The 17,145-nt window shown below is 42.4% G+C and overlaps 1 protein-coding gene across 1 annotated transcript in view; it reads right to left on the bottom strand.

Moving 5' to 3' along the window:
* Positions 1-12,785, bottom strand: part of DST (dystonin) — a 319,817-nt gene extending 307,032 nt beyond the window's left edge. Inside the window, exons 1-2 of the mRNA XM_059835839.1 lie at positions 12,605-12,785; positions 12,146-12,180 (exon numbers count right to left, since the gene is read on the bottom strand). Of these exons, the coding sequence (XP_059691822.1) occupies positions 12,146-12,180; positions 12,605-12,785 (216 nt within the window). The remainder of the gene's footprint in view (positions 1-12,145; positions 12,181-12,604) is intronic.
* Between the last annotated feature and the right edge of the window lie 4,360 nt (positions 12,786-17,145).

Raw genomic sequence — 17,145 nt, 5'->3', positions numbered from 1 at the left:
ATCTGCTTCTGTTTGCTGAAGCTTATTCTTCACTTGAAGTCATAATCTGCCTGCAGTATCACAAATGGTTGCTCTGGGGAGGATTATAATGCGATAAAGGCAGAGGATCATGATTTCAGGTGGAAAATTAATTCCATATCAAAGATAATGTTACAAGGGCGGAGTCCTCAGACCAAAACCTAAAATGCTTACTCATTCCTGCAATAAGACTTTGCCAGAGCAAAAAAAAAAAAAAAAATCCGGAAAATTTCAAAATTTGGTAATAAAAAATGAAGACAGGAGTCAAAAGTGATGTAATGTATGGGAGCTGCCACTCCTATGCTCAATGCAAGACTAGAATGGTCAGTGATTCCTTCTCAACAGTGAAATGAACAGACGCTCCTTGTGTCATCTGTGTTACTTATCCTTCAGCTGAACCCAAAATTGAAAATGTGTCATACTATTACACCAATCAAAATAAAAAAAAATGAAAATGACACAAATATGTGTTTGGTAAAGAGCGCACTAATTTAGACGTTAAGCCAGCACTCAAAGGAGAGCAGAAAAGTATTACAAAATATTCAGGGGTGCACAATACACCACCTGAGACCAAATCACTGAGCAAACGCTAGAGATTTTAAAATCATGCTGGCAATACAATGAGGTTACTATAACACCATTAAGCAATTTGTAGTTTCCGGTATCATGTGAACGCTGTGTCACTGGACAATGACAAACCTTTTCTTGTTCTTTGCGTTGAGAGTTACTCATTCCCTATTGCTTGACTCATTTTTATGCCTGTACAATTTTGACACTAGGCAAACCAAACAAATAAGACTGCAAATATATATTTTTAGAAAATAGGTTTTCTTCTAAATACTAAAATAACTGCACAAAGAGTACAAAATTTACACTACAAAGTATTTTTCCTTAAAGGAACAACTTAGATGATGACCAGAACCAGTTTTAGATATCACAGAGGAAGACAAGAGGCAAACAAGGATTATCTTCTCTCCAAAACCATCCATGCACATCCTCCTAGTTAGTCTGTTTGAATCCATGAAGACTGATCTTCTGAATCATTCTCTACAGCCAGTGGAAATAGAGAGGTGTCTCTGGAGGCCAGTGCAGAGCCAAAGCCTAGTTCGCCTACTCTCAAGGGAGCTTTTCTGTCTTTGGAAGGAGGCTGGGGAGATCAGCGTCTTTTAGCTGAAATTCACCTTTGTGAATTAATCCTTTTACATCTTCTCTAAGTGTTTTCCTCTGGAATTAAGTGTGGTAATATTGAAAGGACCTGTTGCATCTACCTTTACACCCAAACCAACGATGAATGTTGCAAGCCTGGGTGCTGCGTGCCAGAGCGCACAATCCACTGGTTTTGTAAAATTACTTCCACAGTAAGAGGTCCTGTAAAAAAAACCCATCTTCTTATCCAGCCAAGTTTTAACTTCACACCTCTGATTCAGTGACTGATTTCTTGTGTATAGAAACACAGTGTGGGACTCCTCTGACCAAAGATCAGCAGACCTCCCCTCCCTGGTTTCCCTTTCAAGCCACTGAAATCAGCAGGTTAGACGAGCCATTCCCTAATGGCACCTATTTCTCTCCATTGGCCATGAAGGGAGCCCAAGCTGACTATGTCACTCAGAGACATCTATACTGTAAGTATCCAAAATTAGATAGGATAGATCAGACCCATGATGACTAGGTTTTGGCCTGCCTTCAATACAGTATTCATCATTCTATATAAATTTTGTCATGAGATTTCCTCTTATTTTCCTCCTCCTACATGAAATAATTCCAGTCTCTGCCATCACTTTTTTTTTGGTGAGAGTTTTACATGTCCTTATTCACAAACATCATGCTTGCTGGATCCCCATAATTCAGCACAGTACTCTTATTAATTTGTATTACTGATATATATAATAGTATAGCATGTTTTTCCGTTCTGTTTAAATATTTCCCATCCCATCTTCTTTTCTGATTAGGCTATACATCTGAAAGAGGTCTTCACTGAATTGCCAAGAGTAATTCAAAAGGCCCTTTCTGGAAACCATAAACTCAAAAATTAATGACGTGGATAAACAACTTTTTCTCTGTAATATACCTAGCCTTGCATTTATGAACATCATGTGAGTTCTTTTGGCCATTCTTCAGAATTTTTTCAGTACGGTCTGGTATTTGATAACCAAGTGTGTGACACTCTGCAATCCTTGTTATGTTTTTGCCTATTCCCATTCCTAGCCCATTCATTAATATAAAAAACAGGATTTTGAAACTTCCTAAAAAACTTGTCTAACTTTTGCTTTTTTTATTTACAGATGAGGACATTTTGGGTAATGTGTTGAACCTTTTTCTTTCTTAGTTTTTCTGTATTTCTTTTTAATTATTTGTCTGATACTTTAATAGCACCATATGAATACATCAGTGCTATCCCATGTGGGCAATATTGCTTTAGTGACATGAATCTTTGACTCCTCCATTCTTTCAATGTGCTAGTGTATTAACTCACCAGTTCCTTTTCCTCTCCATTCTAGTTTCTACCATTCCTATTGCCATCATCATATGTTATCTATTATTTTTATGCTTGATAAGAAACCATTCTTCATTTTTTTCCAGTGTGTAAGTATTTTATGTAGAATATATTGGGTGTCGAAATTCTAATCTTGGAAACCCCCCTTTCCAGCCAGTATGTCTTTTCAGAGTCACTAAACATTAACTTCAAGAGAAGTAGGAGTGCATTATCTGATGTCCAACTGAAGCCAACAGAAATCTGCATTAATTTCAGTGGACACTGGACTGCAGCCCAGTTTACCTTCTGGCAGAACTTCTGTAAACCACAGAAAAAGCACTAGCTAGCATTAAGCCACAACTCAGCACACTAGGAGGAATGACAACAGAACTCAACTGTGTTTGCACATGCCTTTGCAGATACTTGAGTGAATCCTGTAGATTAAATGCACTTTTGCAGGTGCACTAATGAATATCAAAGCCAAAGGAATCTCAGATAGGATATCCAGCTTCATGTACTTGCTTTTAAGGTTTTTGACAGTCATCGTGTATGCATGAGAATTGTCATCTATTACCATTGTCAATTAATGGCCTCAAGAAACAGTCTTTGACTTGTCAGTTACTGCCAGTTTAAAGCTTGGAAACTTTCATGTATATGCAACCTACAACATCTTAGGGCCTGGAGACATTAACATGCATAGTATCAAAACCGTTCTCAAAATGCTGGAGTTCTCAGCTTTTTGCAGACAGGCTGAAATAGAATTAAACCCTATAGTTGAAGTACCTACTTGAACTAAAAAGGCAGGTTTAATTAAATAATTTTATTGTATCAAATTCTCCTGCATGCTGAAAGAGAGAAATTTGAGAGTCTTTCTGCTACACATATAAATATATATATATGCATCTGTATTGTAAGAACAGTTGTAAATTAAAAAGTGACCAAGGTTGCGTTATTTCCCTTCTTCTTCTCCCATAGTGACCTCCATCCCAAATATCCTCAGTTTACAAAGAAACAAAAAAAAACCCCACAACATTTGTTTAACTGCCAGTTCTGCAAGTTCAACCCAAAATCCGGGATTCAAGTTAAGTCCTCCAAACTACTTATACATCTGCGCTAATAGTAAAGATTGCTAATTAAAGCTAGATCTTAGTTTTCTATAACAGGAAGATTACCTACGCTCACTCAGTATACTACTTCACAAACGCATAAGGAGGAAGCAACTGCATTTGCTCTTTCTTGGTTCTATAAGGTCTCAAAAAATAGACTGCAACCTTTTTTTGTTGTGCTTCTCTTGTTTTTGGTTTTTTTTTTTTTAATCTTAGCTAAGGGTTACTCCTATAAACATCTGAATCAAGATTTAAAACATCAAATGTAAAATTTTACATTCAATTTCTCATTCCACTCCCTCACTAACAAGCTTTCACTGATGTTTCTTTGCATGTCGTATGTTTATTTTAGGAAATATTATTCTTATCTTCTAAAACCTAAACTCTAAGCAGTGCTGGAATCACTTCTCAGATATTGAAGACTGTGATTTGGCATGTGTCATATTCCAAGATAAGTCCACACATTCAAAGGGATTAAAAGCAATTGTCTTTTACGTAACCTGAACAAGATTACTTTTCCAACCGAGTTCATGAAATACAACATCAATAACCTGCTTTCCAGTTCCTAAGCAGGCCCCCAAGTGTATACATACAAGCCCTTGTGTGAACCTCGAGTTTAGATGTGAATTTAGAATACAGTGTTTAATAAACCACGCTGCATTACACTGCTGGTTTACACAATGTGGTTTTTTCCTATCATAAGGTTAGGACTCCTATCAAAGCAGGTAAGCTGTAACACTAGGAAAACCTGACGATGTGTAAGCAAATAGCCAAATAGCATCCCCAGTCATGCCTCAGGATACCCTTTAAATAGTCTTTCCTGTCTAAATCTATAAAGCACAGAAGCTGGCCTGTTCTCCAAGCAGTCCTATCATTCTCTGACAAGAAGGCTTGCAGCCCTCTACAGCCACCTTGCCTTCAGGATGGCTTGTCCCAGTTCCTTCCCTGTTACCTCAGGGCACCGCGAGCCTACAGTAGGAATGGAACAATTATTTAAGAACAAAAATAAATCAGAGTACTGCTTGATCAGTTGTCTGCAAGGGAAAGTTTAATTTAGAATATACTAGCACATTCCCCAAGCATGTCCCTCTTCCACCCCTGCTTCCTCCATTTTCCATCTCATCACTTCTCCTCAGCTTGGGCAATGTACGACATACATCAAGAATCTGCCATAAGGAATTACTTTAAATATTAAAAATACGATAAGAAGGAGAATAAGAAATAACACACAGATTGCTAAACCATGCAAACGCTACCCAACATCTAGTACAAAGAAATGACTGTCCTCTGTCCAGTGTACCTGTTTGAAGTACAAACCGGTGAGAGAATTTATACCACCGCAACATGTGAAGATGGGTCTGCACTTTGTCAGGTATAAAACAGATGCATAACTGATGAGAGACTTAACAGACATATACAAAAAAAGATACCTAGGGTGGAATTCAGATACCTATTAAGACACCTAGATTCAGATACCGACAACATATCTGAATGAGTCTCTCCTTCAGGAGCTACTAGTCTAAGCTCCCGTTATAGCCAACAAAAAATTTAGTCAATACGTTCAGTGAGTCTTAAAGAACTGTTCAGCTGATCCTAAAGCAGACACCTACACCCGGTCAGCTGAGTAACTACAGACTATAAACTGTAAATGCTTACAGCGAGCTTATCTTGCTGTATAAGATGACGCTGGTTTTGCAAAGTCACTTTCCGACTCCGGCTGCGCTTTACACGCAGGAAGGTAGCAGCAGCAGATCAGAAGGAATGATGCCTCGACCTAGTTGTATCATTTTGTTCTCTCTAGAACAAAGGGGGAGGATAAATATAATACCTCAATCTGACATGATTATGTACTTCAGTGTAGTTAGTGCTATCAATTTAGATAATCATAAATTAAGTCTTCTAAGAACTGTGTTTCACTTCCAGTCTGCTCTAATATATAGCCCGCCATCCTGAAGCCGAGTGCTGTATTTAAACAGCTGAGTGGACAGGGGTGATAAGGACAGTGGCACAACTTGCAAGAAATGTGTCTTTGCCCAAATGTCAACTGCAGTTAGTTTCTATAGCTGATGTAGTGTTTTCACAGTTCAGCTGTAACTCATGTTTCATTCCCGCTGATGAGTCAGGAACAGCAAACCACTGACTCTCCTTGATGCAAGGCAGTAGGGCACAAGGGAGCACAGCAGGGGCTCAGACACTTTGGACGGCAGAAGAACCCAGGTAACAGGTACCCAGGCTCGCAGGTGAACTAGAAGCACAAGGAATTGGCTCAAAACCAGCCAGCATTGCTAGCACTAGGTCAAGATCAGCAGTATCAGCTGTGGGCCTGACGACCTGCTCAAGCATTTCTGCGACACAGTGCCGAGTCCTTGCCCAAGGGAGCTGGAGGGGCCCAAGCATGCCCTCCTCAGAGCCTGAGACCCCTCCGGACCACAGAGCACGGGGGGCAGGCTGAGAGGCTGCAGCTCTGGATGGTACCTGCTCACATTTGACATGGCCAGGTCCAACAGCCCAGCTCAGATGAATTGGATCCTATATGAAAACAGCGAGGTGACTTCACCCTGTGCGGTTCTCCCACAGCACATCCAAGGTGCCTCTCCTTAAAAAAGTCTGGGAGAGGAAGAGAGTGTGAGTGATGTTCCCACACCCTACGAAAACACATGTAACAGCCCAGGAGCAGAAATAGCCCCAGAGGTTGTACGACCTTGTTCATGTGGTGCTTTCTTTCATTTAACAGCCTCAGCCTAAAGGGCTGAGCTGTTTCTGAAGGGGCATCCACAACCCCATCTGTCACCCTAATAATCTAACCACAGTAACTGAGAAATCAGTGTAGATGGTTAAGCTTTTCTGAGCCATATGTGATCTACAGACTCCTGCACGATCCTTTCTGTCCAAGAACAGTTTCCACAGCAGTGTGGTAACACATGTGCTCACCACAAGTACAACCTCAGCTATTTTAATTCGCAGTTTAAATCTGAGGTTAGTTTTGGCCAAAAAACCAGTAGCTAGAAGTTCCCATTCTGTACATGTGTACAATGTGGCTGCTAACAGTCGGATGGCGACAAGCCTTGCTCCACCTGGATCCCCTTGAAACCAGGGCTCTGCTTGCTTGCAAGCAGCTGCTTGTGTGCACTGGAAACAGGCATACAGCGAAACTGAAGCTGCAACCTCATCAAAAACACACATTCCCAGAGATAACAATAGATAGGGAGAAGCCTGAATATGTGAATACTTACATGACAGCCAGGAGGTTGTTGATATAACTATATTAATTGGAAACTAAATAGTAAGAATTTTTATTATGTACTGGGTCTTTATGCAGTGGTTGTCCCCATCCTGTTAAAGAATTGTGAGGATGTGTTCATTTATAATGCAGGTCCCAATATACAGTGTATCGAGACCATACCTGTTGGATGCCAGAGTAGAGATGCAGGCAACCAGATGGCCATAGAAATATAGAGGGCATTTCTACACTACACTGTAGTACAGACTAAAGATACCCAAGTTAACTCTGGAGTTAGCTCAGGAATCCAAGTTGTCTTGCTGCAGCAGCCGGGGAATTGCCATATATTTTGTGATACAATTGCCAAACAGGCTGTTTCTCAGCCTAGACCGATGCTTGCTAGGCTATTGAAAGGCAGCACCGCAGTGAATAAAGCTGACAAACAGTGATGGACAGATGACGTATAGTAAGCAGAATCTCAGTGGTACCTAGTTTGCCATATAACACACTCTGTCTGGGACACATTATTGGACATGTTATGAAAAATGGATAGGATTTGTCCTTTTACAGCATAACCTGTATTTATAGCTCTCCATTCATCCTTGTACATAAGTGCTTTCATACGTCTAAGAAAACAATTTATTTTTGTCTCTTGATTTATTTTCCCTTGAACCTGTTCCTTAACTCTTATACAGCTAATGGAAAAACAGTCTAAACATCCTGGAGAGAAAGCATGTCAAACACAAAGGTAAAATATTTTCAGGCTGATTCAGCTCCGCAAAGACAAAGAGACATCCTTTGAATAGGTGAATGGATGTATTTTTCTGGCTAGTCCTGTACATTTCTGTTGCTTCTTGAATGCACTCCTTCCAATCAAATGGAAGACTCAAATTCAGCTTGGAGGGTCTGATGATTTCTCTTTTCACTGGAGCTGTACGTATCTGGAGCAGTTTATAAATAACTCTGCAATGCTTGAGATGAATTATGGTGCAACTCTTCAAAGACTATTCATTATTGTTTTGTAAGATATCTAGAACTGTATTTTTAGGCAACTGTCTCACAATCAGCCTCAGAAGGGGAACAATTATGGCAAAGGTATGCTTAGGGATAAATTTATGAACTCTTTTTCTGGGCATCAATTGTCGGCAAAGTCAATATATACATTTACCAGAGATTGTTGTACTATAGTTTTGCATCCATTGTACCATAATGGATGATTTAGCAAATTCATTTGCTTTTAAAAATTGTCATCAGTCTTGGCTGACCTATTTCACTACCAGTCTTGTCACAACAATAGACTGAATATATATAACCTTGTAGTGACTGTTCAGTATACTAAGAAGGAAATGTGGGGTCTGCAAAACTCCAACGACCAAATGTTACTCCTTTGCTACAGCTGTGGTTAATATATGCTGCCAGACCTCCCAAAGAGGCTTTTCATAAAGTGTCAACTCCTGTTTGCCTTACTGGTGCGTCTAGTCCCACCAGACATGCACCTGGGTAATGTGAAGTAAGAATTTACAGTGGACTGTAAAACTTCTACAGATTTGCTTCCTAGCAGATTCATATGTGTAGGTCTCAGTGGAAGCATTCACAGGAAACTTGCCCAAAATATATGAGTCAAAATTAAATACATACAAAAAGATACCATATTGTTCCTGACTACCCACTGACCTTCAGTTCCTGAGATCATATGATTTCTAATTTAAAAGGTAAGATAAGGGAAAAATGTAAAGCTCAGACACAATTTCAGGCAAAATATTTATAAATCTGGTGATGTTTTTTCCCCCAATAACATGAAAACCATCAACTACTGGTTTAGCAATTAGCACAATTACCCCTTCACAATCTCAAAAAAACACCATTTAAAAATCCTGAATGAGAACCTTTCTTTTCAACAATCCTTGTGCCCGAATCATTAGATTTTAAGAATTACACCATTTGGATTAATTCCTTCCAGCCTAAGGGCTAGAAGCTTTCTTCCTTTTTAATTGAAATGTAAAAATCTCACATAATCCCATGACTCCAGAGGTTTAGACAACAAGGAAAACTAATTCAGAAAGAAATTTAAATCACAAGAAGTAGCAACACCAACACGTTAAGCAATGCCTTTAAATTGTAAAGTACAGAAGACACTCAAACCTCTTCGTAAAGTATAAGCTGCTAAACATTTAAACGTATCAAGCCCAAGCCCCCAAAGTAATCAAATTCCTATACTTCACGAAAAAACAAATTTCTACAGAGAGCATGAGAAGAATTAAGTCAGTCAATCACTGAAAACATTCAAATTTTTGAATATACAAGGAGTAATAATAATTTTAAAAAACCCAACATAGTCCCTATTTTGGTAAAACTCTTGAGTTATATTGTTACGTTGGTGTGGTTTTGGCTCAGCACAGATATTTCATTCTACAACTGAATCTCAAAAGAAGAATAATTCAAATAGCTACATCAAAGTCTGATTTGTCATGTAAGCAATGAATATTTCTGTTGGAAATTTACTTGTTTTCTTTTTACAGCCATGGCATATCTAGGTCTTCCTCAGATTAGAAACATTAACTATTCTGGGTGTGATTCCTATGTGACTTCATGGAGTATCTACAGTACCTGGGGGATGGAGGGAATCTTAAGAGCAGTTATAGTCATAATGAACTTAAAGGACTGCAGTAAAAATATATATAAAAAAATAGACCTGATAAACTGCAGATGGTAGTAAATGATTGTTAGTGGGGAGGTAGAGGCACCACTGTATTACCTCAGGAAACTCTCACATCTGGCTGGTTAATTTTTCTGTTATGAAGCACCTTTAAGAAAGACAGACTTTAACCTACTTTATATTCATAATGATTCATGCAAATTTACCTTCTTTTGAGGCAGGGGGTCAAGTGGTTAAGTTCATTCTGTAATGAGTAATATCTGCATAGACTTTTGCAGTATAATGAGGCATGTTTTGCAGAGACATTCAAAATCAAGACCCACAGAAACAGACGAACTATTTGTGGAATCAATTCGCTAGTGGCATATAAGAATCCGAACAGAAGAGCTGATAAGGATCATAAATACATTTTCAAATTTAGTATTTACCCTCCCATAGTATGGTGTCTTATTTTTTAATGTGGGGTTCAGTACTAAAGGAGAGGGATTAAATAGTTCTCACTGTATATAGACAAAGACAATGTAGGCATGCACCATGAGAGCTGTGGCTCTGGCAAAGAACCTCAACATAAATTTGTTACACATCTATTTTTCCAAATATAAGGCTTTCCTGGCAGGCAGCCAATCACGCAGGAATTGCCAACCGTCTGTAGATAGGGCAATTATAATTCTCTGTGCACTGCCACTAGACCACCTGCATCTTCACGTGTGATGCAAGTCAGATTTGAACCCAGCTCTCAGGAGACGAATGCCAACCCACTGCTGTTTGCTATCAACCTATTTTTCATTATCTTTTATTATCATTTAAGAAATACCATTTATAACTGCACCTGACAAACAACTAAGCATAGTGGAAGCTAGCAGATGGATCTTGTGCTATACAACTTGGAGTTGAGATGTTATGGTTTGGGGGGGGGGGGGGGGGTTGGGGGGAGGGGGGTGGAATTATGCAAAGCCCATATTTTCATGTATATTGCTTTGATTTCATCAACACCTTACTGAAGTTGAAAATACATAATGTTTTATGCTGATATAGAATGAAAATGTCAAATTCTGTTTCAGATAATGCTACCAATATTTTCATGGGAGTATGCCTGTAATTTGTTATTAATCAATTCAATTAAATTCATTAAAATAAGTTTTTTCTTGGAAAAAAAATTGGAAAATGAAAATGTAATGATGTCAAATGAGTCATCGTTTTCTCTTAAGAATCAAAAGTCTATCATCAGATAATGAAGGCGAAAAACAGCTCCACCACTTACTTATAAGGGCAGTTTAGACCATTAGCTGTGGTGTTAACTCTGTCTAAACAAAATGCAGAAAATTATGAAAGCATGTAACAGTCCTTATTGGTTTATTCTAGCATGTTTCAGTAAATGGAAACATCTAGGAAATATTTTACATGTGTCTACTTCTAACTGGGTGATATGCCGATAACCACATGCTGGATTAATAAAAATAAATCAGTCACTTTGCAAACTTCTCTTCTAAGAATCACCATACAGGATGACATGTATTTCAAAAGGGCATAACACATTAAACTTCATCTTCACCTAGGCTCAAGAGTGAAAGAATTTTACATGGAAACCAAGTATTTCATATTGGAGGAACCAAATCATGAAAAAATCTTCTGACTTCCAGAGGGAAACATTTGTTCACTTTACTGCAGCACTGTTCAGTCAACAACAAAACCAGACTGTTCATGGTTTAAAGATAGGACACTCCCTATGTCATCTTCTTTTTGTGACAGTGCATACAAATTTCAAAATAGTTAGGAGTTTAAAACTAATTGCCAATACAAACCACGTTGCAAAAATGTATCCCATGCACACTTGTGAAAACATTACTCATAAGTGGGTAATTTTCTCACCCACAACCGCGTAAAGAAAAATGCAAATAATTTAAAACAAAAGATCATTTTAGTGCAAAACTCTCTCTCAAGGCTTCCAGAGTAGCAGGCAATGGCATGAAGATACACCTTAAATCAATTGCAGGAAACCAGGCAAGAGAAATATCTAGACAGGAGCTCTACAGGGCAGCACGGAAACAAAGTAGATGCTAAAACAAGTATTGTTTTCCGTATTTTCCCCGCAATTAAGCTCCTCATTCAGAATCCCTAGGAAGCAACTGGGTTTTGTGTTATACTTTTAGCACTGTCATGTAAGAGTTTTGATTCCCCTGACCTATGAATACAGAGTCACGAAACGAGGCGCCTGCCAAGCAGGCTTGTAGTCTGGATCCTTCTGGTCTCTCCCGCGGCAGCGTCCAAGCCAAGCGGGCAACTTCCCTGACAAGGCGCAAGGCGCAGGTGAGGGCTGGTGGCAAAGCAAGCCAGCGGAAGCTCTGCAGTCTGCACGTATTTACAGTGCTGTCAATAACTGGTCAATCAGGGCTGCTTTTTGGACAGAGGGAGGTCTGGCACGTACAGCAAGGACAGCTTTTCTTCAAGTAACCAATTGCTTTGGAAATGACAAAAATCAGCAGACCGGTTAGGATAATATGAATGAAGAACTGATGTTTTGTGTGGAAAAAACAAGAAACGAAAGTGGACATTATGTCTTTCATGCAAAATGAAAAGTTTGCTACGTGATTCATTAACAAAAGACCACAACGATAAATACTCAGGTAAATAGAACAACTTCTGACCTTGAAATTGCGTGCTAAATAAATTACCTCAGAGCGAAAGTGATGAGTTCTCATGACAGCATCTGGAAGGGAAGCAGAAAGACACACAGGCTGCATCCAGCTCCGCCTCAGGCTTCGCTCCGGCTAACGGTTTTATCCAATTGCTCGCCCTTTGGCGCATATTCCTGGGCTCTCCCGGCGCGGCTGGCAGCTCCGCCCGGCATTTATATTTAATTCACCGGGAAGAAGTTGAGCATAAAGTTCTGCTGCACTGGAGAGACCGGGGAGGGCTGGGGGGTTTCCCAGCCCCTCGCTTCCCTCCCGCGGGCCGAGGTTTCGCTAAGGGATGGGTGGAGACACGGCTGCCGCAGTCCTGGGCTCGGCTGGGATGTTCTTTAGAGCCCTTGCCCGGCCGAACTGAGGCAGAGCGGCCCTCCGCCGGCCGAAACCGCGGGATGGGCCGGGGGCACCCCTCCTCCGCCCTCGGGGACGAGCAGCATCTCTTACCTCGGCTCCTTGAGCGACCTGAAAAGACGGATTTGATGGGATGCCTCCCTTTCTGGAGCCTGCGGTGCCAGCAGCAGAAGAATAAGATCGTGGCGATGGTCCCCAGCAGCAGCAGCAGCAAGAAGAGGGCGCACTGGATGCTGTAGGGTCTCAGCAGGACCAGGAAAGCCGCGGCAATCATGGCTCAAGCGCCCGGCTGCCCCTGTGCCTGCGCGGGTCTGCGGCGAGCGGCGGGGGGCCGGGCAGCGCCGGGCAGCCTCTCCCCCCGGCAGCGGGGCGGGCATCGCCGCCGGCACCGCGCTGCTGGAGCCGGCAGCCGGGCGGGAGGCGGCGGCGCGGGGGAGGAGGAGGAGGCGGAGAAGAAGGAGGAGGAGGAGCGGGATGAAATTCAGGCCGTGACTCAGCAGCCGCCGCCGCGGCGACGGTTGCGGCGGGGCTTCCCCCTCCGCGCCCGCGCGGCAGCCAGGAGCGAGGAGCGCGGCGCGCTCAGCGCCCGCGGCCACCGGCGGGGCGGGGCGCGGCGCCGCATGGCAGCCGGCGCGGGCACGGCGGGGCGGGGCGGGGCGGCGAGAGGAGGAGGAGGAGGGTGCCGCCGGGAGGGAGGAAGGAGCACGGCGCAGCTCGCCGCCGCGGGGACTTGGCCGGGGCGGCCGGTGACATCACGCGCTGGAGCTGCTGCAGAGGGAGGCGGAAAATGGCTGCTGCGAGGTACCGGGGGGCGGGAAGGGGGGGGGCTTCCCCCCGCCGGCCGGGGACCCCCGCGGGGAGAGGGGCAGAGCCCGCCGGCCGCGCCGCCCCGGGCGGCTGTCCCTTCTCTCGCCGTCGAGGAGTCCCCTCCCGCCGCCGCGGAGGGCAGCGAGCGGTGGGGCGCGGGGTCGGCGGGGGAAGGGGTCCCGCAGCGGTTTCCCGGGCAGGCAGAGCCTGGACCCGGGGCACGGATCCCGGCCGGTTTCGTGGCAAAGCTGCCGCAGGGGGAAGGGATTGGGGAATGTTAACGAGGTACACCCTGACAAGGTGATCGGGGTCCTCGCGTCGTGCTGCCCCGGGGGTTCAGGCGACTGCGGGAGGGGCTGGGCAGCGGTCCGGGGCGCACCGCAGCACCAGCTTTCATCTGGGCTGTGCATTAAAGCGCACGCCGTGTATGGCTCGTACAGCGCGCGGTGCGGGACTTGCGCGCTCGCCGAGGCGCTTCCGACCCGAAAGCCGCGGGGAGGCTGCCTGGTGCGGGGGGCTTGCTGCAGCGAAAGCCGTGGCGGAGCGATTCCGCCCGTACAGGCTCCTACTGCAGTAAACTGCAACGTGCTGCAGCACATGTCATCTCCTGTGCCTTGCGTTTGCCGCCTTGCCGGAGCTGATGCATCGCATGTAGTGTGAAAATCCTCCACGGGCGGGTTGCAAATGCAGATAATACGAAGAGTTTCTCTCTCTCACTGTTACTTTGATGATGCTCCATACTTTCAAAGACTGTTTCAGAGGTCTTTGAAAGCGCAGCTTCAAACTCTCATACTGCTAAACACAAAAATTCACATGCCGAAAATGTATCCTGATAATATTTTGCAATATTGTGTTCACCTGGGGAAGCAGTTAGGGTTAATTTGTGATGAAATTCCTACTTTTTTCATCCGTCTTTGATGTGAGCACGTAAATGTGAGGAACATTTCCAAAACTTTATAGAAATAATTTAAAATCTCTGTAAACATTGGAATAACATTAAAATGTTACTGCTTTACATGACTGCTATAAAACTATATAGAAAAGCATATGTGCAAATTTAAATTAAACTACAAAATATGCAAGCTGGAAGGACAGAGAGGGAAACATGTCTGTGGTAGCTTAAGTAAGAACAAGAAGAATGATCTCTAGAATACTAAAATTCACTTATCACTGAGCTAATAACACTGTAGCACTTTACTGTACCCTTAGTGTTAGGGAAATCCATTTTCCTTGAAAGATCCCCTTGATATCAGGTTGAGGGGCTAAGTAAAGAAAGAAAAAAAATATGTCAGCTTTTAGGTCTATAATATTTTGTTCTGGGAATTTTGTATTATTTCATACTATACGCCAACAAAGCGAGCCAAATTGGTCTGTTGTCCTACTTTGTAAAATGTAGCAACTTTCCATTGCAGCCTTTGATTTAAAGCTTTCCCTCACTGCCTAGGAACTGACAAATGCTGTAAGGTTGTGTTGCATCACGTGGTGCAATATTGAAATCTTTCCTAATACCGCAGTACACTGCAGTAAAATGGTTTTAATGCAGATTACCTGGAGATTATTCAAACGGTTCATGTTACCTCACTGTAGCATGAAGCAGATCAGTGTGATCCTCCCGGCGACGCGCTGCCCTGCTGCAGTGCTTCACCGCAGTATATTGCAGGAGCAGGAAACTTTTTGACACCTTTCACTCTGCACTGATTTATTGTTTCAGAAGGGGATGGTGGAAAAAATGTAGCACAGCAGTGACTGCACAGTAAATCGCAGAGAACTGAGAGGGAACGGTTATTTCCACATTGTTCTTGGGTGGCTGTGCATAGAAAACACTTGACTGACAAATCTCTAATGTTAGGTTGTTAGTTTAAGGTTTATAGCTTTTCCCTTCTAAGACTTAGAGCTCATTGGTGTCTTGAAGATAACGTTTTGCCAAAAGGATATAATAAATTTCATGACAACTGCTGAATTTTTTTTTCAAATGCAAAAGAGAGTACAGTTTAGTACAAGAAATGCTGACATGCATGATTTCTCAGAGCTATTGCTCCAGGCTTCTGAGTCAACTGTCTCACATGTATACCAAACTGCTATGGCTTTCTTCATATTCATTACTGCTCTGTGTTTGTTAAATACTGCGGGGTTTGGCAGCGTGGTTAAAATATTACTTCCGTGGTGAATAGAGTTTAAGTTGCTGAAGTTATTTTGCATTAAAAATAAGCAAACTATAAGTGGGTAGATTTTTTTTTTCCCAAATAATAATAAAAAGAAATTAAAGAAGTCTTATGTGTATAGCATTTTTAATATAAGCTTCTTCACAGAATGTTTTTCAGGGAACTTTTCATAAATCTTAAGGATGATAAACAGAGAAGAGAAAAGGAATGAAGAGAGAAGGTTAAAACAAAACCATTGGCTCTCAGCTGAGATCTGACCTCAGAAGGAGAATCCAGGAGGTGAAGCTATTTCAGAGAAGAGGAAGTAAAAGAAGGTAACGAAGTCTTGAGACTAATGGTAGCAAGAGTGTGTGGAATGGTAAGGCAGGTCAGAGAAGAGATTTAAGTTGTTGAGAGGCTGAAGCAAGTCCGAAAAAGTTTTTATAAACTATGAAGGCAGCCTTCAACCCTGAAATAAATAAAGGGTACTGCTACTGTTTCAGGGTGCGCATGATGTGGCCGCACTTTTGCGGAAATGTGAGAGGAAGGGAGGTAGCGTCCTGCAGATGCTTGTTTTGATGGGGATCACAGGGAAACAGAGCAGTGACAAAGTCACGGGCATAGCTGAAGTTTTCGACAGGAGGCTTGGAAGCAGCTTTTTATTTGAGCAATGCTGGGGGAGGAGGTAGTGATAAGTACTTGGGCAGAGGGATGAACAAGGGAAGTTCTGCTTCAGAGACTCCACAGAAAAGAGGCGACCAGCAAACGTTTGCAGTAGAAGGGGACAGGACAGGAGGGGAAGATGTTTCTCTGGTTGCAGCCACTCTTGAATGCAGTTGTTTACCCATCTTCCCAAGTTGCGTGCGGGAGGGGAACAGCACGGAAATTATGTCAAACTTCTGCAGTTTAATGAAAGAGTTGAGCAGGGAATGTGTTGTAGCAGCAGCAGCCTTCCTGCAGAGAGACAAGGCAGCATTGACCTAAAATATTCTTTCAGCCAGTCTCTCATGATAAGCTGTTCCGACTTTTGAGCCTTGCTGGGCAAGACTGCTGAGAGAGATACTTTCTTCCCTTACTCTTGCCCTGTATGCGGAATTGCAGTCCAGTCGTTGGACTAGTGCGTATTCCTTGATGATTTACATGATGTTCAGCAACTCTTTTTAAAAGAAACTAAAAATCCTAGCTGAGTACCATAGGTTAGGCTGAAAGGAGAAAAAAAATTGCAAAAAGAAAACATGATGGTATTTTGAGTGGAGAAACCATGTCTGCAGAGATCTGCTGACCTCCCCCAATGTGAGCTGTGGGATTCAAGGGCACTCCACAACTCTGAGAAGGCACCTCTCTGCTCCTACAGAATCAGGCCTGGTGGACCTCATTTTGCAATTCTAAGATTCCTTGTATCAGTGAGCCGAAAGAAGAAGGTCACATGCTAGATCTGGTGATGTGGCCATAAGAGTAGGAGATGATACACGATATGATTTCAGAAGAGTTGCTGAGTAAGTGAAAGGGTAAGAACATTTCCTTTCACTGGTATGTAGGTATGCTTTAAGGACTGTGTTTCTACTAATTAATTATAATTAAGTAAAATATTCTGCTTAAATGACTATTTAACTGATTAGAAGGGTTCTCTAATCATCTTATACTTCTTAACAAAATATTTGGGTTTTTTCTAATCAAACAGGAACT

The sequence above is a fragment of the Gavia stellata genome, chromosome 2, assembly GCF_030936135.1.
Source record: "Gavia stellata isolate bGavSte3 chromosome 2, bGavSte3.hap2, whole genome shotgun sequence".
Taxonomy (NCBI): Eukaryota; Metazoa; Chordata; class Aves; order Gaviiformes; family Gaviidae; genus Gavia; species Gavia stellata.
The sequence above is the reverse complement of the archived record's forward strand: the minus strand, read 5'-3'. Positions and strand labels throughout refer to the sequence as shown.